General features: G+C 49.8%; 1 protein-coding gene across 1 annotated transcript in view; it reads right to left on the minus strand.

The window, feature by feature from the left end:
* Window positions 1-26,140, minus strand: part of LOC146275206 (contactin-associated protein-like 2) — a 165,466-nt gene that overhangs the window by 10,122 nt on the left and 129,204 nt on the right. Inside the window, exons 16-21 of the mRNA XM_084702688.1 lie at window positions 15,086-15,242; window positions 13,785-13,912; window positions 9,719-9,889; window positions 4,453-4,671; window positions 3,320-3,349; window positions 1,201-1,437 (exon numbers count right to left, since the gene is read on the minus strand). Of these exons, the coding sequence (XP_084558814.1) occupies window positions 1,201-1,437; window positions 3,320-3,349; window positions 4,453-4,671; window positions 9,719-9,889; window positions 13,785-13,912; window positions 15,086-15,242 (942 nt within the window). The remainder of the gene's footprint in view (window positions 1-1,200; window positions 1,438-3,319; window positions 3,350-4,452; window positions 4,672-9,718; window positions 9,890-13,784; window positions 13,913-15,085; window positions 15,243-26,140) is intronic.

Genomic DNA, 26,140 nt, shown 5'->3' on the forward strand with positions numbered 1-26,140 from the left:
GGAGAGGACAGGAGAGAGAGGAGGAGAGGAAGGAGAGGACAGGAGAGAGGAGAAGAGGAAGGAGAGGACAGGAGAGGACAGGAGAGAGGAGGAGAGGAAGGAGAGGACAGGAGAGGACAGGAGAGAGGAGGAGAGGAAGGAGAGGACAGGAGAGGAGAGGACAGGAGAGAGGAGGAGAGGAAGGAGAGGGCAGGAGAGGATGAAAAGGGGAAGAGAGGAGAGAGAAGAAAGAACAGAGAGGGGGAGAGGAGGTCCACTGGGGAAGTGACAGGGCTCTGGGACACACACACACACACACACACACACACACTGAGAAGCACACTGTTGGCCCTGCAGTGTTTGATAGAGGTCTTGACAGTATTCCGAGGAAGTACTTTCATGTCTTTGAAGGTCATTAGCATATTCTCATCGTCTGTCACCAACCTCAGCCCTCTCTCTGATACACACACACGCACACACACACACTGTCACACACACACACGCACACACACAGTCACATACACACACACGCATAAGACTCCTTCCACTCATCTCATCACCCCCTGCCTGGTTTAGAAAACACTGCTCGAATTTTGAAAACAAATGAATTCATGTGTCACACAGATCAACGTTGTGTCTGTCCTACTGACAGTGGAAACACAGCATCCAACAACAGGGGGGGGCGGGGTTTCTGGAGAGAGAGATGAGAAGTTAACTTTACATGCAGCCCGCTTTACCGCGCCAGCATCCACTCTGGAACACTCTGGAAGTCCTACACCAGCCTGCCACATCCAGGGAAACTCAGGGAGACACTTCTGGAGCTCCTGTCCAGGCTTGTCTCTCTCTCTCTCTCTCTCGCCATGAGCTACTGGACCTTCTCCAGAGCTCTCCAGAGTTGAACGCGTGTGTGGTGTGTGCGTCTGTGTGCGTGCAAGCGAGCAGGAGGGTGTGGCGAAGGCGCGCGTGGATATCGGCGTGACCGCGTGCGCGTGTGCGATTGAGTGCGCGTGCGCGCGCATTCTCCGTCATGAACGGAATCCTCATGAACCGCCGTTGCGACCGATGCGAACAAACGAAGGGGATCTACCGCCACTTGATACACTTCACACCCTCGGGGCCAGTTGGGGATGTGTCTACCCCCTCACCCCCCGGCCGCGTCCCCCCCCCCCCCCCGGCGTCTCCTAACCCTGGCTGCATCCTTCCCCCCCCGCGTCTCCTCACCCTGGCTGCAGAAGGGTCCGTCGTAGGCGCTGGAGGAGCAGTCGCAGGAGTAGCCGTTGTACTTCTCCACGCAGCGGCCGCCGTGCCTGCAGTACTGGGCGTAGCTGGCGCAGTGGCCCTGGCAGCCCGGACGCACGCCCGGCGTCACCTGGGCGCGCTCCTCCAGGTCCAGGGTCACGCCGTTCATCCGCAGCGAGCGGATGCAGCCCAGGAAGCCCCGCTGCCCGCCCGCCGCACCTGGGGAGGACGGGGGGGGGGGAGGTTAGAGAAGAGGGGAAAGGGTGAGAGGAGGAGGGAGGGGTTGTGAAGACAGAGGGGGTTGGAGAGGGGCAGAGGAGGGTGAGGGAGTGCGAGATGAGGGGCGGGAGGGAGAGAGAGAGAGAGAGAGAGAGAGAGAGAGAGAGAGAGAGAGAGAGAGAGAGAGAGAGAGAGAGAGAGAGAGAGAGAGAGAGAGAGAGAGAGATCCTGTTGTCATTGAGTTTAGAATCTCTCTCCATCTCAGCTGTCCCACACACAGTGTCAGGCTGCTGCAAGACGTAACACACACACACACAGTATTTCCCTCTCTCACACACACTCACACACTCACACTCACACACTAAAACACTGATTTAAGAGACTCATTAATGCTTAGCCTTCAGGTGTCAATAGTCATTGTTCTAAAATGGCCACGACAATGTGCAGCCGGCATCATTACAGGCTAACTGACCATTACCTTGGACAAGGCAGGGAACTACAAAGGATTAATGTGTACATAAAGACCCATGGAAGTACAAACACACACGCTCACACTCACATACACACACGCACACACACAGGCCACTGGGCCAGTGCATGATGATTACTGCATGCCTAAATGGTGGTAATGATTTGCTAATGGTGAATAACAGAGGTGAGCATCTTGAGGACACACACACACTCGCATGTGCACACACACACACACACACGTATTAACAACTACCTAGGGGTGTATTACTTATTCAAACTTCTCAATTAGGACTCTTTAATACCAGAGAGATGTCCACTAAAAGAACCAACTGACCTTGCACACACACTAACACACGCACACACACAAGCACACGCACCAACACACACCAATTCCCAGTCTCACGACTGTCTATGCTACTTCCCCGGCACCTAATTGACCAATTACATCATTGATTGTGTTGATTAGTCAGGTCTTAATCAGTGTGTGGAAGGAGCACAGAGAGGCTGGACCACACCTGACACCAGACACACAACCCTGCTCAGCCAACACTGGTGCTGCAGATAGGGAGAGGGAGAGAAATAGGGGGGGGGCAGAAAGACAGGAAGGGCGGGGGGACAGAGAGAGAGAGAGAGAGAGAGAGAGAGAGAGAGAGAGAGAGAGAGAGAGAGAGACAGAGAGAGAGAGAGAGAGGAAGAGGAAATGATGGCGAGGGAAAGTGTAGTCCCTTCACTGTGGACTGCTTTGGCAACAATGTTTAACCTGAACATTCATGCCAATAAAGCATATTGAATTGCGAGTGTGTTAGAAAGACAGCAAGGGAGAGAGAGAGAGTGAGAGAGAGACAGCAAGAGAAAGGGAGAAAAAAGGAGCGACAGACAGCAAGAGAGAGGTTGGGGAAGGAGCTGAAGAGCAAGAGGGGGAGACTGTGTGCGTTTGCGTGTGTGTGCGCGCGTGTGTGTGTCGCTGTGTGTGTGTCGCTGAGTCACACTCTTGGCCCTCTTCCCTGTCTGTCTCTGAATGGTGTATTATTCAGTAACAATAGTTTAATGGGCAGACATATTACATTCATTAGGAGAGGCTGGGCTTCTTTCTTCTCTCTCTATCTCTTTATCAGACACACCACACACACACACCACACACACACACACACACCACACACACACACACACAAACCACACGCCAGTGTATGGCCTGTCCAGATCCAAAGCACAAGCAATGAACTCAGTCCTATCTGATTCTCTGTCTGTCTGTCTGTCTGATCTGTCTGTCTGTCTGTCTGTCTGATCTGTCTGTCTGTCTGTCTGATCTGTCTGATCTGTCTGTCTGTCTGTCTGTCTGTCTGTCTGTCTGTCTGTCTGATCTGTCTGTCTGTCTGTCTGTCTGGGTTCAATAGACACAAATGGTACCTACTGTCCTGGCAGGTAAGGGAGGCAGGTTTCCCTGGTGGAGAGCAGGCAGGCATGCGGAGATGCGTGGAACACAGAGCAGGGCCATGAGCAAGGCCCAGGGCACACATGCAGAAACACGTGCAGAACACAGACCATGGAGATCAAATGTGACGGACGAGAAATCAATATTCAATACATGCACAATGTCAAATCATGAGTGGCATCCACACAGTAAATAAAACCATGTTACACAAGAGGAAAACATGTATGTAGAACATGTATGTAAGAAAATCCAGACATTTCCTGTAAAGCTCTGGTCAGTATGAGGTCATACTCATTGACACATTAGATTATCAATTGAGATGAGGTCAGCGATGTGCTGTTATATACACAGGAGCTGGAGTTCCATCACATTTCTGCTTGCAATGGGAAACACAATACATATAAACACAGACACACACACACACACACAGTCTCGTAGTTAACATTCCCCTGCCATAATCACCAGGCCCTTCGCTCTGGGCTCTGTCTATGCAAGACCTGCACCCATTTCCTTCATATGCTTTTGAATTCAATTTCATTTGACTCTGGCTTCCTCCTTCAGGGCCAGACTGGGGAATGAGAGCGCTGCCAGTCAAAACGACAGCGCTCTCTCACACCCCAGAGGGTCTGACTGGAATATCAACGCAGACTCGACCGGGCAGAACTTTTCACTCGTGGAACAACTTGGGTCCAAGCTCAGCACTTTCCCCCCAGTGCCTCCTTCCCCCAGCTCCCCCCCCCCCTGCCCCCCTCCCCCTTCCACCCTGCTTAGAAAAAGCCCAGTTTCATTCTGGACTTGATATGGAGTGGCAGCAGTAAACGGACTGGGGGGTGGGTTTGGGGGGGGGGGGGAGATTAAGGACTGCTGTCTCTCCCCTCAGTCTGACGGAGACTCGGGGGGGGGGGGGGGGGGGCTGTGTGGGGAGGACGACACACGGAGTTTCCTCCAGGTGGCGCCGCACTCGGTGGGAGGTGACGGGCCTTCCTTCCATCGCTGAGCGATAATAGACGCAACCTGTGTGTGTGTGTGTGTGTTCGCGTGTGTGTGAAATAGGGTGTAAGCACGTCTGTGTTTTTATGTCTGTCTGGGGAGTCTGTGTGTGTGTGTCTTACCGACGTAGAGCTGGCTGAACAGCTCCAGTCGGGTGTGTCCCTGTTGAGGTGCAGGCCGAGACTCCCGATAGGTCAGATCCAGCTGGAGTACCGCCTCCTTCACGTTCCTCTCTGCCATCACGCGATGCCATTGGTCATCGTTCAGGGGTGTGGCCGAACGCACGGTCAGCTCCACGGGTCCGTTCCCGACGTCGAAGGAGAAGGAGACCACGGAAGGTGCTAGAGAGAGAACCGGGAGGGGGGGGGGGGGAGAAAGAGGGGGGAGAGATGGGGTGAGGAGAAGAGAGAGAGCGGGGGATTGGAAGAGAAAGGTTTGGAGACAGAATAAGAGAGAGTGAGAGAGAGAGAGAGAGAGAGAGAGAGAGAGAGAGAGAGAGAGAGAGAGAGAGAGAGAGAGAGAGAGATGAGGATGAGAGAGAGGAGAGAGAAGGAAGAAAAGAAGAGAAGGAGTGAGCAAAAGAGTAATACGAGAGATGGAGAGAGAAGGAGAAAAAGTAAGAGCACAGACAGAAAAGGAGAAAAAAAGAGAGACATAAAGTGTTTTTACGTCAAACAATTATACAGAGTTCACTATATCTTGCTAATGAAAAGCCTGTTGAAGAGAACTAAGATAAAGAGCTCTTTCTTCCAATAGAATAATGAAGAAATTCATTAAAACTCTCAGCTTAACTTCAAAACAAACTCAAACTTTTCGAACGACTTTTGAACAACTTGCTTTTTAGTCAGGTTTGTGAACATCTCGACTGCTTCTGGTCAAATTCGCAACTCATTATTTTGCGGTTGTCAGCATTGCAAGAATCATCTTTAAGCTCCAGTCAGACGGCTTGTCTGTCTGTTCATGGATTCTATAGATTTCAGCTGTGCTGTGTTTGACTGCTCCATAGAAACCCATCCATCCAGACTGAGGACAACACGGTTGTTGATGCATGGGCTGAAATGTCTTCCCCCGTCATTGGTCTGTAAATGCACTATGAAACGTGAGTGTGTGTTTGCGTGCTTGGCTGGGGTTAGGTTACCTGTGTGGTTAAGCGTGTGTGTGTGTGTGTGTGTGTTACTGTGTGCTAGTGTATGCTAGGGGAAGTGTGACTGTGTGTGCACTTGTGTGTGTGCTACTGAGTGGTAAGGTGTTTGTGTGCTACTGTGTGCTAGTGCAGTGGTTCTCAGTCCTGGTCCTCGGGACCCCCTGCCCTGCATGTTTTAGACGTTTCCCTCCTCAAACACACCTGATTCAAATGAATGGGTCGTTATCAGGCCCATGTATTTGAATCAGGTGTGTTGGAGCAGGGACATATCTAAAACATGCAGGACAGGGGGTCCCAAGGACCAGGATTGAAAACCACTGTGCTAGTGTATGCTCGGGTAGGTGTGTGTGTGTGTGTGTGACTCATGTCTAGACAAAGGCAGCCCTCAGAACAGGGTAGAGATCTTAGACTTGTCACTTGAAGGCTAAGTGTCACCAAGTGCTATTAGAATTTAAATGAGGTTGTTCATATAATGACTGGCTTGAATGCATAGCCATGAGTGTCAGATTCACACGCACACTACTCACACACACACACACACACGCATACACACACACACACACACACTTTCCGGCACCTTCCAACAGGGGGCACTCTCCATCTTTCATGTTAAATGTTCCTTCAAAGTAACACTACCTATGTGTGTGTGTGTGCACCTGTGCACGTGTGTGAATTTGTTTTCGTTGTGAGTGTGTGAATGGTGTGTGTGTGCCCTTGTGTGCCAGTGTGTGTGTGTGTGTGATGAATTCAGGTCAGTGTGTGAGACCCCGCCACCTGCTCGGTCCAGATGTTCCTGTTGGAGGGTGTGTGTGCGAGTGTGTGTGTGTGTGTCCCTCTCACCGCTGCCCCACCACCTGCCTGCCTGACCCCACCTATCAATCAACACCCTGATTACAGACAGCAAACGTGTGTGTGTGCGTGTGTCTGAACGTGTGAGCGTGTCTGTTCGTGTGTGTATATGTGAAGATGTATACAAAGGGGTGAGTTGGGGGAAAGCGAGGGAGTGAGAGGTGAACTGGGCGAGAGGATGAGGGGGTGAAGGGCCGAGGGGGTGAGAGAGTGACCAGGCTGAAATCCTCTATTTTGTCTACAGGAGTTTGCAGTCGCATGGCTGAAATGGATAATCCCAAATCTTCTTTAAAAAAAACTGAAATATGAACAAAAACGAAATTTGCATAATTCTGACTTTTGCGTGAAAATACAGTGTAATCTTGCGCCATCCAGAAGCTTGAAAACGTTCTTTGTTTTCAAACGACTTCATGTCTGAACAGTTCAAGCTAAACCGCGAGTCAGCACATAAACACATTATCGGTGTGTGGCGACGTCATCTGGTTTTAAAGTGATGTTGCTACGTTACCGTGTAGACATGATGTTGTGTTGTGAGGTCGTCGTGTTGTTCAGTGGAGAGGTTTTCCCTGTCTCCTCCGAGGGTTCAGGTCGGTTACGTGTGCTTGTCTGTGGGCTTGGGTGAAGCCCTCTGTCACGTGGCTTGTCAAAGGCCTGTCTTTTGACCTGATGTTGTGTTGTCGTGCTGTTGTCTCAGCCGTGGAGCGCTGGGCTCTCTAGAACGATCCACAGGTTGCTCTGGTCAGCTCGGCCTCTCCTGTCCCCTCGGCGGTCGACTCCCTGGGGGCTATCCTCCCCTCCCTCTCTCCTCTCTCCAGACTGTACCGCCTCCCTGCGTGTTATCCCTCCCTCCCTCCCTCCTCTCCACCTGGGAACCGCTCGGTTCCGTTTAGCCGGGAGATGAGTCTGCAAACACGGGCCGGATGTGGAAGTAGCAGAACAAACGCAGAGCGATTAGAGGCGGATCTCGATTGGGACAGAGTCCAACTCTGGGAGGGCGGGCAAGCATTTAAAACCCCGCGAAGGACTGGAAGACACACAGTCGCGCGCGGCGCGCCACACACACGTACTGTACCACACATACACACACCATCCCGTCTCCGAAGACAGGGAGAGTGTATAAAACATAAGCAAGAGAACGAGTACTCCATTATTTCTCCTCCGACGAAATTAAAACGCCGCCATGCCTCAGAAATAAACATGAATATTCAAACACGTGGACTCTGAAGGAGAGATGGGGGAGGGCGGGGGGAGAGGCGACAGGAGAGAGTACTGAACGAACGTTCGCCCACAGCAGAACACCGATGGCCAGTCCTATGTGTTCTACATCTGGGTACATTGATGGGTTGGGCCTGTTCTGGACAGTGAGGTATCTACAGCTTGTTGTTTTGTTTGTTATAGCTTTGTGTCCCAGCGATCACCAACAGGGGGCGGTGCTCCACATCACAACCGGAGGAGAAGGGCTCTCGTAATGTGCTCTTATGTGTGCGCAAGTCTGTGTTGTGTGTCCACATTTGTGCATGTGTGTGTGTGTGTGTGTGTGGGTGTAGTAAGGACCGTATTCATGTGTTTTTGAGAAAGAGAGTGTGGAATTGTGTGTGTGAGAGTGTGTGTGGTTTAAACTGCAGGGAGCAGGCAGAAAAACAGGCAGTGGAGATTACAGAGCGAAGGGGGGAAATCAATGGGACACACACACACACACACATGTAAAATGCACGTCAGAAAGACTCTACCATGAAAGAATGGCCCTCAAAAACAGTTCATAATCACACACCGACCCACCGACAAACTCTTCACATTCTTCCAGAGATTCTTCCGGAGCACCTGTGTGTGTGTGTGTGTGAGCGCTGCCCTCACTTACGCACATGTGCACAGCCCGAAAATGAAAGGTGTGTGTGTGTGTCGGACTTGGTGCGTGCGTGACCGCGTGTGTGCGTCTGCGCTTTTTTGCCAACTGAATCTCTCCCTGTGAGAGCAAAGTCTTTGAATCTGATCAAACGTAATTTCACCATCCGTCATCTCGCTGACAGCTCTGCCCGCCCAATCCGCCCAATCGCCGTGCAGAACCACCGTTCCAATCCAATCCCGTGGATTTAGCGTCGCCTTTGTGAACGGGTCCGCGTGGCCGTTACGACCTTAATTGGCGTCGTCGGAGCGCGGAGCTCCCGAAGCGCGACGCACGACGCGTCAATCATCTGAACACCCTCCAGAAACGCTGGAGAAGTTGAGAAACAAAGTTTGGAAAAGACCGCTTTAGTCACCGAAAAAAACTGCTCTATGGTAATGCCGTAATTGTGTGTGTGTGTGTGTGTGTCTGTGTGTGGAGGGGGGGATTCCAATAATGCGGGAGTCTGCAGTTGCCTAAGCTGCTTGTATGGGAATATGATAGGGAGTCATCGAGGATTGGGCCCTTTTTTATAGGAATGATGTATATGTGTGAGAGTGTGTGTATATGCGCGCACGACTTTGTGCGTTTGTGAGAGTACGCGTGTGTGTGCCTGCCTGCGTGATTGTGTGTGTTTGCGTGCGTGTTTGTATGTGTGTGTGTGTGTGTGTGTGTGTTTGGGATAAGCCTCTGAGAGATAAGGAGCAGGAAGCCTCACAGGGGGAGCACATCTCACTGTCTTCCTCTAATTCTCAGTTTATTTGGGGACACGCAGGGTTAGTCATCTGGTGTTTCACTGTTTGCAAATACCGAGAGAGAGGGAGAGGGAGAGGGAGAGAGAGAGAGAGAAAGGGGGGGAGGGATTGAGAGACAGAGAGAAAGACCTAGAGAGAGAGAGAGACAAAGTGTGAGAAAACAAAAAGTGGGAGAAAACGAGAAGAAAAAAAAACGAGACAGAAATATCAGAAAATATAATTTCGAGATGATCGGTGCATGTGTTTGCGCTTGCGTGTGTGTGTGTGTGTGTGTGTACTCGTGGTCCCTTTGTCGTTTGTCATTCTTCTGCTGTGCTGGTGGTGGTGGTTACTCTAAGTACGGGTGTTTCGGGTAAACAGACGTTTATGTGAAACATAATTACAGTTCCAGTTTTAAACCGTATTCTCCTGAGAGAGTGTTTCACACAAAGTGCTGGAGAGAACGCATTGTGGGAAAGAAAGAAAATAGAGAAAGGGGGGTGTAAGTATGTGTGTGTGTGTGTGTGTGTGTGTGTGTGTGTGTGCGTGTGTGTGTGTGTGTGCGTCTATAAGGATGTGTCAATACAGACTACAATTGAACCGACAGCCGAAGCGAGGGTGAGAAAGAGAGGTTGAGTAAAACAAGGCAGGAGAGGACTGAAGGAAACAATTGGGCCAACGACAGAAGGAAGCACACACACACACACCCTCCACACACACACACACACACATACACACACAGCCCCCCGCGCCCTCCACACACACAGCGAGTGTCTTACATCGGAGCTCCAGGCGTATGAAGTCGGTGTTCCCCAGGTTCTCCAGGAAGACTCCGTAGGGAGCGGACGTCTTGAAGTAGAAGGAGATATCAGCGCTGGTCTCTCCATGGAAGGTGGGAAAGTGGAGGTAGGAGGACGGCGTGGTGAAGGAGGCCGCGTTCCAGTAGTTACCTGGGGGAGAGAGGGAGGGAGAGAGGGAGGGAGAGAGGGAGGGGCGGGATGGAGGGAGAGGGGAGGGGAGGTGGGAGAAGGAAGGGGGGGATGGATGACAGGAGACAGGAGTGAGAGGGGGGGGCAGGGAGGGAGGGGGGAGGGAGGGGGAGGTATGGAGACGGAGAGGACAGAGAGATATTTACTTTACTATATGAGGTTTCTGTGATGTCTCTAAAAACTAAAGACTGTGTGTGTGTGTGTGTGTGAACTGTGGATCCTGGTAAAGTGTGATAAGCCCTCCCCAGTGACAGAGTTGGGCTCCTCCTTCTGCATCACATCCTGTCTTAGAGCAGAGGGCAGATAACAGCCACACACACATCCACCCACCCACACAATCACTGATGACATGAAACACAACCCCTGTCTCTCTCTCTCTCACTCTCTCTCTCTCTCTCTCTCTCTCTCTCTCTCTCTCTCTCTCTCTCTCTCTCTCTCTCTCTCTCTCTCTCTCTCTCTCTCTCTCTCTCTCTCTCTCTCTCTCTCTCTCTCTCTCTCTCACACACACACACACACACACGCAGGGCCATCCCATCCACTGAGAGTGTTTGTAATTGGGTTATTTGAAGTTAGCGTGGTGTATATGCATACACATGAAGTACAGGCTCTGGTGTTTGGTAACAATGTGAATAGATGTAGATACAGTAAAAAATACTATATATATATATACATGTTTATATGTAATCTATACACGTACACACATACAGACAAATACATGTACTAAGGCATGCACACACATGTACACACATACACACAGTTAGAGGTTACTGTATGTCAGGGGAGGTTGAAAGGCTATTGATAGAGTTCAAATGGATGTTCATACAAACCTAAATGCTCTTAGAAATGTCTAAAAGCTCTGGCATTTTAGAATTCCTTTGGTTCTTTTGTAAGCCGTCCAGCCCACCTACCTACTAGGACAGACGATGGGATTGAACCGTTTGCTACAAAATATGTCAATTTAAAGGGTCCAGTGAGGTATGTAGTGTGATGTCCTACAGGGCCCTGCAGCGCACACACATGTACACACACACACACACACATGCATAGACACACACAAAGAAGCCCACACACAAGCCCACACACACACTAACCCTGACCCAGACCTAACTGTCATGGCTGAGGGCAAAGCAGGAGGCATCGTGGATGCTTCCTGTTCCCTGCATGTCCAGATGGATTATGGGCCGTCGTTAGCACATGGTGAGGATGACTGACTGCTGTGTCTCTAGCCATTACAGTAACAAACACGCGCGCACACACACACGCACACACACGTACACACAGGCACAAACAGTGACACGCATATTGTGACAAACAGCACTGTCTCGCCCATCAATAACGTCACTTAACCTTGGAGCAAACCTTGGAGCGAGATAGAGGGAGGGAGAGAGAGAGAGAGAGAGAGAGAGAGAGAGAGAGAGAGAGAGAGAGAGAGAGAGAGAGAGAGAGAGAGAGAGAGAGAGAGAGAGAGAGGTTCAGAGAGAGGAACAGAGATAGACAGCAACAGAGAGGGCCAGTGACAGGAGAGAGACAGAAAACTACCGCAACTGTACAGCAGGTCCAGTAAATGAGCGAAGCCTAGTTCACTTCTGTTACATCACTCCCATAGGTCCGTGATCAATGGAGATTAGGGAGTCAGGTGGCTGAACGGTGAGGGAATCGGGCTGGTAATCTGACAGACGCCAGTTTGATTCCCAGCCGGGCCAAATGACGTTGTGTCCTTGGACAAGGCACTTCACCCTACTTGCCTCACAATGGGGGGAATGTCCCTGTAATTACTGTAAGTCGCTCTGGATAAGAGCGTCTGCTAAATGACTACATGTAAATCAATAAGACGGCAGTGTAAATACAGCACGGCTACGTGTACACCCACCCGAGGCTGTTGTATCATTGTGCTGCTGCCACCCTCCCCCATCTTATTTATTGATATTTTATATCTCGGATATCTACTCTATTTGCATGTATGTTGCTGCTAATGTTAGAGGCAGGGAGTGCTTCCCCAAGATAAAGCCACTCTGCCAAAGTCCAACATATCCATGTCGATGGTGATCAATAAATGGTCTTGACTGAACTATGGTACAAGGATGACATTAAACCCTGTGCTACAGTAACTACAAAAACATAAATCGAGTAACTTCAGTAACTGCAGCAACTCCAGTAATTACAACGACTCCAGTATATACTAGTCATTTCAGCAACTATAGTAAGTACTGTAACTACAACAACTACACAAAAAACAGTAACTTTGGTGACTTGTGTAACTAGAGTAACAAGAGTAGCTGAAACGACTCGAACAACTACAGTAACAAGAGTAACTCTAATAACTTGAGTTAACCAGAGTCATTACAGTAACTACAGTAACTATTGCATGGCAACAGTAACTAATGCAATTACAGGAACTACAGGAAGTAGTTGAACTAGCAGCAGCCGGGCCAGCCGGGCCGTTCCCTTCCAGCTCGTCGCACGTTTGTCAGCAGCAGGGAACTCAGAGATGGTTTCTCTGGAACACTTTGGCATGTTGAAGGTCCAGGTGAAGACACAGGGATATCTGTGCTTGTTTACTGTAGGGTGAGGACAAAACTGACTGGTCTGGGTGTGACTGGCGTAGGGTGTCCTTATTCTATGTGACATTCTATGGCCGTGAACTACTGTCGGTCGTGTGTCTCCTTCACTTCCCTTAAATGGACCGGGGTCTTTGTACAGTTCTACTGTAGATGGGATTCGTTTTGTCTCTGTCTGTCCGTGACTGTGCCCTCGTTAAACTGGCCCTGCTAATGGGTTTCATTAAGCGGAGTGGCTACGCACACACACACGTGCACGTACATGCGTATACACACACACACACACGCGTCACATACACACACACTAACAACCACTGCAGGATTAAAACCTCAATTGTCACAGACGTTACTCACCTACCCATGAAAACCTATTTAAATGTTCCCATCATCATCTGTCTCACTCAGTCAGAACTCCATTGTGACTATGAGATCTATCAATCATAAGTGTTGGGGCTATTCTCATGTGAAATGTTAATGTATGTTTAATATGTCGTAATGAGACATGTTTAATGTATTTTATGTCTCTATGTCTGGTTGCCCGGGGCCATATCTGGCCTTCATCTTTAATTCTGCTCTAATTTGTTGTGGGGTTAATAGGGGAAGACACACACATACCGACACACAGTTTGTAATATGCCTCCCAAACACACACCCGTCACAAATGCACACACACACACACACACATCTATACATACTGTGAGTGGGACTACGGTAAGACAAGTTTGAGCACAGCGGTAGACCTCCCCCTGCCTCCCACTCTCCCCCCCCCCCCCCACTCTCCCTCCCCCCTCCCACTTTCCCTCCCCGCTCTCCTCCCCTCCTCCCCCGCGGTGTCAGTCAGACTTCCTGCAGTCTCCTTCCTTCCAGAGCACTCGCTGGGCCTTAATGAACCTGAGTGCGTACACAGACCTGTTCAATCAAGGTAGAAGGATGTAGCAGGGATGAGGAGTATAATTTTGGACTTCAACACTAGACACTAATCGTCATTGAGGACTTCTAACAAAGTCAGACTGTGATTACCTCTCCAGGATCTGTCTCAGATTTCAGGAAGGGAGTCTGACTTGGCGACAGCAACTCTACAGCCCTCTGATTGGCTGGGCCGATAGATCGCTGCATCTTTGCAGCCCTCCAATTGGCTGGGTTGAGAGATTTCTGCATCTCTACAGTCCCTCTGGCTGTGAGATTGAAGTATTTCCGCAACATTTCTAATATTGGCTGGGCTGATAGATTGCTGCATCTCTACAGCCCGCTAATTGGCTGGACTGAGAGAACGCGGTAATAGGAGGAGGTCCGCTCACCATCTCCTTGGCAACGCAGCGGCCCGACTGTCAGCTTAGCCTCGGAGCCTGGGCGGTTGGTGTCTCCCACGGCAACCTGACTGACAGGGAGGTGGTCCTTGTACACCAGGAGCCCGGAATCTTCCCTCCTGCCGATAGAGAAGAGAGAGAAAAAGAGTTAGGTAGAGGAGAGGAGAGAGTGAATAAGTAAGTGAAAAGGGGACAGGAGGAGAGGGTTGGGTAGAGGAAAGAGAATAGAGGGAAGGAGGAAGAGAAGAGAAACGTTGGCTGTCCATATGAATAGATAGTTTCAGGCCAGGATCAAAGTATGTCTTTAAATAACTTCCTGTATTCTGGATAACTTCAACCATCTGCTCACTGACGAGGTGTTTCTATGTAGACGTGAACAACGGGGGAAGACCAAAGCACACACACACACACACACACACGCACGCAAACACACCAGACGTGTCAACATGAGATGACACATGTTGGATTGTTGCTTAGATGTTCCATATCAGCTCCTGTCTCTGCCAAATACTGTTTGTTTTAATCATCTAGTTTGTTTGTCAAATTTGGCACAGTTGACACAATTGGATCACTCTTTATTACAACAATGTGTGTAGGTGTTTGCGTGTGTGTGTGTGTGTGTGTAAACCATGGGTAATGAGTGGAAACAGTTGTATGGGGTATTTCTCAAATGCTCATTCAACTGCAGAAAAATGCATTAATATACACAGTGTTAATGAAGCAATAATGAAGAGAGAGAGAGAGAGAGAGAGAGAGAGAGAGAGAGAGAGAGAGAGAGAGAGAGAGAGAGAAGAGAGAGAGAGAGAGAGAGAATCACAGTGAGAGAGGGGGAAAGAAAGTGAGGGAGAAAAAAAAAGAGAGAACAAGAGAGACATAAAGAACGAGAGAATTTGATATTTTAATGAGAACATACATCAAGTGGTTGAAAGAGCTTGACATGAAACTTCCTATTCTCTCTAGGGGAAGAAGAGAGAGGAAGTGAGGGGAGCGGAGAGCAGAGGAGGACAAGAGAGAGGGAAGGAGGAGACAGGAGAGAAAGGGAGAGGAGGAAGGGAAACGAGAGAAGAGCAGGGAGGAGGAAAGAGGAGAAGAGCGTAAAGAGGGGAGGGGCACTCTGACACAGTTTATAGCCCTAACTCATAGTCTCATCTATTGGACACATGTCACGACCGAGATATAAGTCCCGATGCTGCAGCCAAACAGCCCTCTGGGCTACAATGAAAAACAAACCTCATTAAAAAAGACAGTCCACACACACACACACACACACGCGCACTCCCTCTGGGACTCACCACTGCTTGTGGTCTGCGTCACAGTTGCAGTCGTACTTGGGGTCGGTGCAGTTCTTGTCGATGCCACAGGAACACTTCTGGATGCCTGGTCCGGATCCCCCCCAGTAGAAGTGTTTCTCACTAGCACGGCCCACCCACCATGTGTACGGAGTCCCTTCTGCAGAGAGAGAGACACACACACACACACACACACATTCACGGTTATGTCACATACTGAGTGTGCATTGTCTAAGTGCCGAGACAGAGAAGGATATTGTGGACAAAGCTCATCAAACGACACATTTCAAACAGCCAGTGGCCATTCAGCAGTCTGGCATCTTCTCAGTCTTTTGTAACTGGGATGTGTGTGTTTGTGTGTGTGTGTGTGTGTGTGTGAGAGAGATCAATAACCTGTAGGGACCGTGATGTGTAGTCCTTACAGATGGAATTAACATCCTCTGTCTGTATAGACAAGACACACTCAACAGGATTAACATGGCCCACCAAGGAGAATACTGCAGTGGACTGATGCTGGTGTCACATCGGGCTTATGTAGGCTTGGACATTCTCTCTCTGTCTCTCTCTCTCTCTCTCTCTCTCTCTCTCTCTCTCTCTCTCTCTCTCTCTCTCTCTCTCTCTCTCTCTCTCTCTCTCTCTCACACACACACACACACACACGCACACACGCACACAGGCATGCACCCAGACACTCTCCCACACTCTCCCACACAATCACACACTTACACACATACACACATACACACATACACACATACATACACACGCACGATGGACACACAGCCAACATGTCCACCATCTCTGTCAGTAGAATGAGGGGAGGAAGAGAGGGAGAATGAATACAAAGTTAGAGATGAGAAGAGGAGGAGGGCAGGGGGTGATGAGGGAGGTGGGGAGAGGAGGAAGGTGAAGAGGGAGGAGGGAGGGAGGTAGAGAGGAGAGGAGCTGGTCTCTGGTGAATGTGTGAAAGAGAGCTGCCAAAACAACGAGAGAGAGAGAGAGAGAGAGAGAGAGACAGAGAGAGAGAGAGAGAGAGAGAGAGAGAGAGAGAGAGAGAGAGAGAGAGAGAGAGAGAGAGAGAGAGAGAGAGAGAGAGAGAGACAGAGAGAAAGACAGAGAAAGAGAGATGAAGAGGGGGGAGAAAGAAAGACAGAATGGATGGATGAAGATGTGAGGGAGCAGAGAAGGCTTTGGCAGACGGTTCACACCAGGGGGCTTCAGAGAGAGCAGCAGTTGAAGTGTGTGTGTGTGTGTGTGCACCCGTGCATGAGTTTTTCAATTCTTCATGAGGCAGAGAGATAGAAGACAATCAACAAGGCCTTACTCCTGTGTTACCAGACATTACTACTTGACTGGAGCTTATCTCCTTGTTAATCATAATCGCACACACACACACACACACAGTTTTATCTACATCTTCATCTGTCCTGTGTCTAAGCATCCTCTCTAGAAATGGAGGGTTTCCCAGTAAGAAACATCGAGAGCTCTGGCAAAGACAGACAATGGAGAAAGAGAGAGAGAGGGAAAGCGTGGAAGAGTGAGCTGGAGAGGGGAGAGAGAGGTCCTGTTCATGCTCTGTCTTGAGACGTTCACAGTTTCTAACCACTCAAATACATTTGGGGGGTTATCCGACATGGATAAAAACAACAAAATACTCCCTCCCTCACACACACACCTCAAATCACAAACATCCACCTCAAATAAAGTTACATGGCGAGAGGGGGGAGAGAGAGAAAGAGACGGAGAGAGAGACAGAGAGACAGAGAGAGAGAGAGTGTGAGAGAGAGAGAGAGAGAGAACAAGGGAACGATGGAGACAGAGACAAGGAGAGAGACGTCAGCTGACATTCCGTCATTAGAGATGAGAGCCTGCAGAGAACCTTCATCTCCCTGTCATCTCAACCACAGACCGCCAATTAAATCCAAAATGGCGTTCCTGTGAGTTCCCCCCCCAGTCGGGGAGTGATCATGGCTTCTCAGTCTCTCAAGTAGACACGTGGATCTCCCAGGACCCGCGGTGGATAGAAAGCTCAATTTTGGCGTGAGTTGGGGGGCCCTGTCACTCAAACTGAGCATCCCTGAGTCAAGCCCTGTCAAGGCTGTTTATGGGTTTAAAGACCTCACACACACACACACACACACACACACAGGGGACTAATCACACATAAAAGGCACGCAAACACACACACACACACACACACATGCAGAGAACAAATCGAGGACTCTTCATTATCCTGCTTTCATCCTGGTGTCTTCACAGCCTCTGAGGGCTGTGGCGAGTATCGACCTTCTCTTCCTCCCTGTTAACTAGACCATCTATTACTGTAAAAACACAGGGGGAGAGAGGGGGGACAGGGAGGGAGAGAGAGACAGAGAGGGAGAAAAGAGGGCGGGTGAGAGAGAGATGGAGAGAATGGGAAGTACAGATAGAGAGGGAGAGATAGAGAGGAAGAAAATAAAGGAGAAAGTGAGGGAAAGAGAGAGAGAGAGCGAGAGAGAGAGAGAGAGAGAGCACAGAGAAAGAGAGAGAGAGAGAAGAAAAAAGACAGACTGTGCCAGAGAATGTGTTCTGACATGTCAACAATTCAAACCACAGGGTCCCTAACTCTCCCTCACTCTCTAATGGATTCTACCAGCCTAATCTCCCACTGTCTCTCTCTCACACACACACACACACACACACAGACACACACCTGCACGCACACACACCTGCACGCACACACACACACACACACACACACACACACACTGACGTGACACGCTTAACAAAGAACATCATAGATCAATAGTCTTCTGTCAGCGTGTTTTTATTTGCTATTCTGAGTCTCAGTGTTTGTCTCTCTCACTTTGTAGGAGCCAGGGGGCTGAGGGCAGTTAAGAAGTTTCTCTCTCAGGGACTGATACCACATCATGCCACTTTAAACATCCAGTCCTATCTTGACCCTCACTATGTTCTTCCAGTGCATGATCTACAAACAGAGAGCAAGCCAACTGCGACACACACATCTGAGAGAATATGTGTGTGTCTGTCTGTCTGTCTGTCTGTCTGTCTGTCTCTCTCTCTGTCTCTGTCTCTGTCTCTCTCTCTGTCTCTCTCTCTCTCTCTCTCTCTCTCTCTCTCTCTCTCTCTCTCTCTCTCTCTCTCTCTCTCTCCCTCTCTCTCTCTCTCTCTCTCTCTCTCTCTCTCTCTCTCTCTCTCTCTCTCTCTCTCTCTCTCTCTCTCTGCGTGAGCGTCCATCCATCTCCCCATTAGCGGTGTGTCCTGATCCTCTCCTGGTGTGTAATCTCTCTATGTTCTCATTAGCAGGGCTATAATCTGTCGTCTAATCCACTCTAATCTTTTCTAATCCTTCCATAGTATTCTGGCAGCTCTCTCCTGAAGGATAGACCCTGTGTGTTTGCCAGGCTCCACCTATCCAGGAGCCCCCCAGATGTTTCACAACGCTACAGGAAGCCCCCTTCTTCTCATCTGTCTGACCTTCCATCCTGATGAAACGATCAACACACACACACACACACACACACACACATGAACACACACGCATGAACGCATTCACACGCACACACACACGTATGCAGAGGCAACCTCTCACGCATGCTCACGCACACACACACGCACGCGTGCGCCGACACCTCACACACCCACACACACTAACACACACACTCACATACTTTTCTGTAATACACTCCCAGGCTGAATAGCGGAGTTCAGAGCTAGTTTATCTGTTAACTCCTCCTGGGTCATCACAGTGTGCCTTCAAGCGAGACATGTTAATGAATATCCTGATAGAATAGAACAGTGGAAAATCATTCTTAGAAATCCCAGCTTCCCCTGTTCTCAATTGGCTTGACTTTGTGATAAAGCATACAATAACTGACCTACTTGGTATTGACTGACCTCTCTCTCTTTCTCTCCATCTTGTCTCTCTCTTTTTTGTCACAGCGGAACACCCCCACTCGCACACACCCTCCCCCACGTTCAATACATCGATATAACTGTCATAAATGACTAAAGAGAGGACGGTAGGCTATAAACATCCACGATCATCATTACTGGAGGGGAGCTGTAATCAGTGTGTGTGTGTGTGTGTGTGTGTGAGAGAGAGAGAGAGAGAGAGAGGGAGAGAGAGAGAGAGAGAGAGAGAGAGAGAGAGACAGAGAGATAGAGAGAGAGAGAGAGAGAAAAAAAAAGACTATCCGTTGTGTTGAGTGCTGCGCGCATCCGGGTCAAGGCAGACGGACAGATGTGTCACGAGGAAATGGCTTCTGTTCAGACCCTCGTTTTTCACCATCGCTTTTCCCCCCACGCTCTCCCCCTTTGCCTCCGCTCATCAGCCCTGCCACGGAGGGACGCGGTCAACACTCGCAATCACTGAGCAGGACGGACGAGGACAAACGACTGGGGGAAAGGAGAGGAGAGAGGGAGAGAACGGGGAGACGGAGAGAGAGAGACAGAGAAAGGGGAGGGAGAGAGAAAGGGAGCGAGAGAGAAAGGCAAGCGAGAGAGCGAACGGGGGAGGGAGAGGAGAGGGAGAAAGAGAAAGAGAGAGAGAGACAGAGAGAGAGAGAGCGAAAGAGAGAAAACGAGAGGGAAACACGTTTGTTATGTGGGGGGGTCATTAAATGAACTTAGGTGACAGGGAAGAGAGACAGGAGAGGTCATGACGGCTAGATGAAGGAAGTGTATGAGAGGAAGTGAGGGTTGGGATGAATGGGAAGGGAAGGTCAGAGCAGGAAAGGAGAGATAAAAACAGGGGAGGAAGCAAGTGATAAAAGAGCAACAAAAATTTTTAAAAAAACCCGCACAGCACACACATGCAAACACACACACACACCCCGCCGCCCCCACACACGCACCTCCGCAAACCCGCATATGCTCTCACAGGCATTCTTACACGACCCTATTCACAGTTGAGTTCCTCAAGTTTCTTTCATCTTTCTCTGACATTGTTGTCAGACACAGACGGGATCTCATACTGACTTTCCTTCAGCTTAGCGCCATGGCAACCATTACCACATTAGACTTGAACATGGTTGAGGAACTCTGTTTCTGCTCCTAATCTCTCTTTCTTCTCGTACTCCTGCTGTGATGCCTTCAAAAGAACCATCATGCAGCTTCCAATCACGTTCATTATTTCTACACGGTCACCGGCGGGGAACAGAAACTCAACCCATTGACAGAAGTGGAGCTGCATGCTATGGCATGAGACAAAGGAATGAGAGAGGGGGGGGGGAGAGAGGGTCAGAGAGAGAGAAGGCCAGAGAGAGAGAGAGAGAGAGAGAGAGAGAGAGAGAGAGAGAGAGAAGAGAGGCTATGTGATATGTGTTGTCCATCTCAATGTAGCTATTTGCTTAGGCTGTTTTTGTTTCGATTTGTTGTTTTCTGTTCTTGACACTTTGTTGTTACCACATGTTCCGGACAATACAGACTGTCGTTCCTTGAGTTGTTTTTGAATGGTGTTGTTGATGTATGGTTGTCTGTTATTGTGCGTCTTGCTTTGGCAATATGGTTGAAATGACTGTCATGCTAATAAAGCTGAAATGAATTGAATTGAGAGAGAGAGAGAGAGAGAGAGAGAGAGAGAGAGAGAGAGAGAGAGAGAGAGAGAGAGAGAGAGACGGAAACAAAAGGTGCTGTCTGTCTATCAACAATGGTCTTCAAAGGCCTTTCAGAAGTCCAACTATGTGCTGTACTTGACTGAGGTCAGTAAAGGAAAGGTTGAGTGGATGTAGAGCATGGTGTTAGCTAAGGGTAGAAATAGGTTATTAGCTATGTGTTGGCGGAGTGGAGGTGGAGTGTTCGCCAGGTGTACTGTAGGAGTGTGGTTTTTAGCTAGGTGCAGGAGAGTTGTTATTGGCTAGGTGTAGGAGTGTGTTTTTGCTTGATCACTCTACCTCTCCCTCCCTCTCTCTCTCTCTCCCTCTCTTCAGTGCTCTTTCCTTCTGTCTTTCCAGCCAGCCCTCTCTTCTTCTTGCTACCTCTCTCCATCTCTCCATCTCTCTCTCTCTCTCTCTCTCTCTCTCTCTCTCTCTCTCTCTCTCTCTCTCTCTCTCTCTCTCTCTCTCTCTCTCTCCCTCCCTCCCTCCCTCCCTCCCTCCCTCCCTCCCTCCCTCCCTCTCATCTTGCCTGTCAGTCTATCTGAGGTGAACCCAGTGACCTCCACGGCTCAAACAGAGATGCTGGCTGAACACACACAAACCGACAGCTCTCCGTTCTCCCTGTTCCCCTCTATCTCTCTCTGCCGCTGCCTCTCTCCCTGCAGTCTCCAGCACAGTGTGAGTTATTGATTTTCTGCACAAGCCGACTGCGCCAGTGCCCTCGCTCTGCCTCCTTCTCTCTCTCCTGTCTTTGTTTGTCCCTCTCTCTCTCTGTCTCTCTCTCTCTCTCTCTCTCTCTCTCTCTTCTCTCTCCACCTCGATCTTTGGGAGCTGTAATGTTCGGCTAAAAGTTCAGTACACTGCTTGTCCTCCCCAGCTGGGGGGATTCAGCTTGTGGCTGGAATCCCACTGTGTAGAAAAACACACTGGCCTGCCTTGTAGAAACACACTGTTTCGGGCTAGAAACACACTGCCCTGGAGTAGAAACACACTGCCCTGGAGTAGAAACACACTGTCCTGGAGTAGAAACACACTGTCCTGGAGTAGAAACACACTGTCCTGGTGTAGAAACACACTGTCCTGGTGTAGAAACACACTGTCCTGGAGTAGAAACACACTGTCCTGGAGTAGAAACACACTGCCCTGGAGTAGAAACACACTGTCCTGGAGTAGAAACACACTGCCCTGGAGTAGAAACACACTGTCCTGGGGTAGAAACACACTGTCCTGGTGTAGAAACACACTGTCCTGGGGTAGAAACACACTGCCCTGGAGTAGAAACACACTGTCCTGGGGTAGAAACACACTGTCCTGGGGTAGAAACACACTGTCCTGGAGTAGAAACACACTGCCCTGGAGTAGAAACACACTGTCCTGGGGTAGAAACACACTGTCCTGGAGTAGAAACACACTGCCCTGGAGTAGAAACACACTGCCCTGGAGTAGAAACACACTGCCCTGGAGTAGAACTACACTGTCCTGGAGTAGAAACACACTGTCCTGGTGTAGAAACACACTGTCCTGGTGTAGAAACACACTGTCCTGGAGTAGAAACACACTGTCCTGGAGTAGAAACACACTGCCCTGGAGTAGAAACACACTGTCCTGGAGTAGAAACACACTGTCCTGGAGTAGAAACACACTGTCCTGGTGTAGAAACACACTGTCCTGGAGTAGAAACACACTGCCCTGGAGTAGAAACACACTGTCCTGGGGTAGAAACACACTGTCCTGGTGTAGAAACACACTGCCCTGGGGTAGAAACACACTGTCCTGGAGTAGAAACACACTGTCCTGGAGTAGAAACACACTGTCCTGGGGTAGAAACACACTGTCCTGGTGTAGAAACACACTGCCCTGGGGTAGAAACACACTGCGCTGGAGTAGAAACACACTGTCCTGGAGTAGAAACACACTGTCCTGGAGTAGAAACACACTGTCCTGGGGTAGAAACACACTGTCCTGGGGTAGAAACAGTCCTACCCGTCACAACCTTACAGCACTGCAGCCCCCTCCTCTGCTCCAAGCACTGCCTTCTCAGAACTAGTTCTGGAGAGACAGACTATAAAGGCAGGTAAACAGGCCTTGTCTCCAGATTATGGGAGCTCTTTAATGGGATGTAATGATTTGGAACCGGTTCTCACTATGTGGCTTTAATGAGGCTGTAATTGTGTGACTACTTGGGGAACGCTGCCTGGTTAAAATGGCTTTCCTGAGCTGTCCTGAGGCGAGCACACACACACACACATATACAGGCACCGACAAACAACGACATACTCACACACAGGTGTGTACGTGCGTGCGGTGTGTGAGAGTGTGTGTGTGGCGGCCTCTGGTTGGGTTTAGGAGGCTAAACAGCTAGCTCACCTCAGTCGTCTCATCAGGTCAGCTAACTAATGCAGCCTCCCTTGAGGCTGGCACTGTGAAGGAAATGAGATCGTTCTACTGCCCTTAATGTGTCAGACCTACCCTGGGTACAACCACACACACACACACACGCGTATATATATATATATATATATATATATATATATATACGCTCTCACTCATTCAGTTGCTCACACACAAGCTCTCGCACACATACACGCACTTGTGTACGCACGCACCACAGCAAAAACACCAAGCATTTCACTGAAGTTGTTTAACTTGGTCTTTGATGCCGTTGGCATCGTAGAATGAATGCCCCACCCACAGTGCATACCACTCGGAAATCGTTTCGGCATCTAAAAGATGGGGGGGGGGGGATGGGTGTGTGTGTGTTTGTGTGTTGCAGCAGTCATGTCTACCAGCTGTCAACGCCTCATTTCACAGCATGCCAGGGGGCGTTATCGGGGCAAACAAAAACGGATGTCGATCAAATGCCATTGTGTGGCAGAACAAACAAAGTCAGACATGCATGCAGGAGAACACACACACACAGACTCTCTCTCATACTCACACACACACAACCATGCGTACTTTCTCTCATTCTCTTACACACACACACACACAGACACACACACAGAGGCCTGTCAGTTGTGTGCAGCCCTGTATCTTAGAGGAGCCTATTCTACACAAAGCCTTACATTACAACCATGACTGGGCCAACCGAGTCAAGGTCTTCACGAGTCACCCTCTGGTCTGTTTCAAGCTGATGAATGGTGAATGGTAGTACAGTAGTAACAGTACTGGGCATGTGCAACACGCAGCTTACATGCATGTATCACATACAGTTGATATGAAAGTGTAGCATACAGTACAGTGGACATGCATGGGTAACATACAACACGTGGTTTTACAGGTATGTATAACATGCAAGAAATCTTACATGGGGAACACACCCCAAATACACATTACAGTGGATATATCTGTTTCGCAGACAGCAGGGCTTGCATGCGAGGGTCCCATCCAATCAAACGTATATGCAGGAGCCACAGAGAAGTCACATGGACACAGTATGCCGCGTGAAACTGACGGTGCTGTCCATGCACACCCCCCCCCCCACGGCTGACGTGGGCGTGGACGTGAGCCCGCGCCCTCTCACGCCAGCATACGGTCTGGGAGTGGTGAGATGAGGAGGAGTACGAGGTGGACGGAGGAGACGGGAGGGGCGCAGTGTCTCCATCCATCAGGCTCCGCCGATCCCCCCCCCACACACACACACACACGCACTCTTATCTCTTGTTGCTCTTAGCCGGGCTGAGACGAATAATACCTCCTGACCCCGCCCCCTCTTCTCCTAGCAGGGTGATGTAGCTGGTGATGAGGTGACACCCTCCTGACCCCGCCCCCTCCTCTCCTAGCAGGGTGATGTAGCTGGTGATGAGGTGACACCCTCCTGACCCCGCCCCCTCCTCTCCTAGCAGGGTGATGTAGCTGGTGATGAGGTGACACCCTCCTGACCCCGCCCCCTCCTCTCCTAGCAGGGTGATGTAGCTGGTGATGAGGTGACACCCTCCTGACCCCGCCCCCTCCTCTCCTAGCAGGGTGATGTAGCTGGTGATGAGGTGACACCCTCCTGACCCCGCCCCCTCCTCTCCTAGCAGGGTGATGTAGCTGGTGATGAGGTGACACCCTCCTGACCCCGCCCCCTCCTCTCCTAGCAGGGTGATGTAGCTGGTGATGAGGTGACACCCTCCTGACCCCGCCCCCTCCTCTCCTAGCAGGGTGATGTAGCTGGTGATGAGGTGACACCCTCCTGACAAGGAGGGAATGTCGCCTGAAAGGATATCTTTTGTCACAAAGACTTTCACGTACGCGCACACACGCACGCATCCGCGTTCGCTCAGGCATGCGTACACACATAACAACGCACACACAGACCAGCAGGCAACACACACACACACACACACACTCCTTCCCTAAAGCGATATAACTGAAATCCTGAATTTACATAAAATTGGTTTATTCTTGAGAGATTGGACGATGGTAACCGGGGGTGATAATTCCCATGGTGACTGACTGTGGTGACCTTCATGGCTTTTGTCAGGAAATTGAATCTCACTAGGAGAGAGAGGGAGAGAGAAGGAGGGAGACAAAGAGAGAGGGAGAGGGAGGGAGAGTAGGAAACAGGAGTGAGGGAGCAGGAGTTAGAAGGAGGGAGAGAGAGAGAGTGAAAGAGACCGAGACAGGCAGACAGACAGACACACACTAAGTCACCGCCTTCCTTCCTCTCCCCTGGCAGCAAACAGAATAAATCTCCTTTCTCCCCAGAACATTATTCCTCTCACTGCAGAACAACATGAAGTCTCCTGACCTGGCCTCTGCTTCAACAGACGCACACGGCCTGCTGCTGTTCCTCTCCATTTCCAACTGCATCTTAGCATTTGCCCCCGCAAACGTCAACTCCGCCATCTTGTGTTCTTAGTCCTCCTTCAATCTCCTCTTCTAGTTACCTCACTGTCCCTCTGTCTCTTAAATTGTATTCTACACCTGTCCTTTCATCCATATCTCTGTTTCTCCTTTCTATCTACCTTCCAAGAAGGGAGGAAGCAAGGAAAAAAGAAAGAATGGAAGGAACCATCCTTCCTTCCTTCCTTTCTTTCTTTCTTTCTTTCTTTCTTTCTTTCTTTCTTTCTTTCTTTCTTTCTTTCTTTCTTTCTTTCTTTCTTTCTTTCTTTCTTTCTTTCTTTCTTTCTTTCTTTCTTTCTTTCTTTCTTTCTTTCTTTCTTTCTTACTTTCTATCTATCTTCCTTCCTTCCTTCCTTCCTTCCTTCTGTATTCCCTCCCCACCTATGTGGAAGCTCTATCCCTCCATTACATCCCTGACCAGCTCTTCTCTTCCTCCCTCCTCATTTCTCTATCTCTCTCTGCAGAAGCCAACGCAGCAAACTTCTAGAGCGCCTAATCTGCCCAGAGCTCCTGACGACATGAAACACAACCCCTGTCCCCTCTCTCTCTCTCGCTCTCTCTCTCTCTCTCTCTCCCCCTCTCGCCCTCTCTCTCTCTCTCTCTCTCTCTCTCTCTCTCTCTCTCTCTCTCT

Source organism: Hypomesus nipponensis, chromosome 8, assembly GCF_054491055.1.
Source record: "Hypomesus nipponensis isolate SF chromosome 8, ASM5449105v1, whole genome shotgun sequence".
Classification (NCBI taxonomy): domain Eukaryota; kingdom Metazoa; phylum Chordata; class Actinopteri; order Osmeriformes; family Osmeridae; genus Hypomesus; species Hypomesus nipponensis.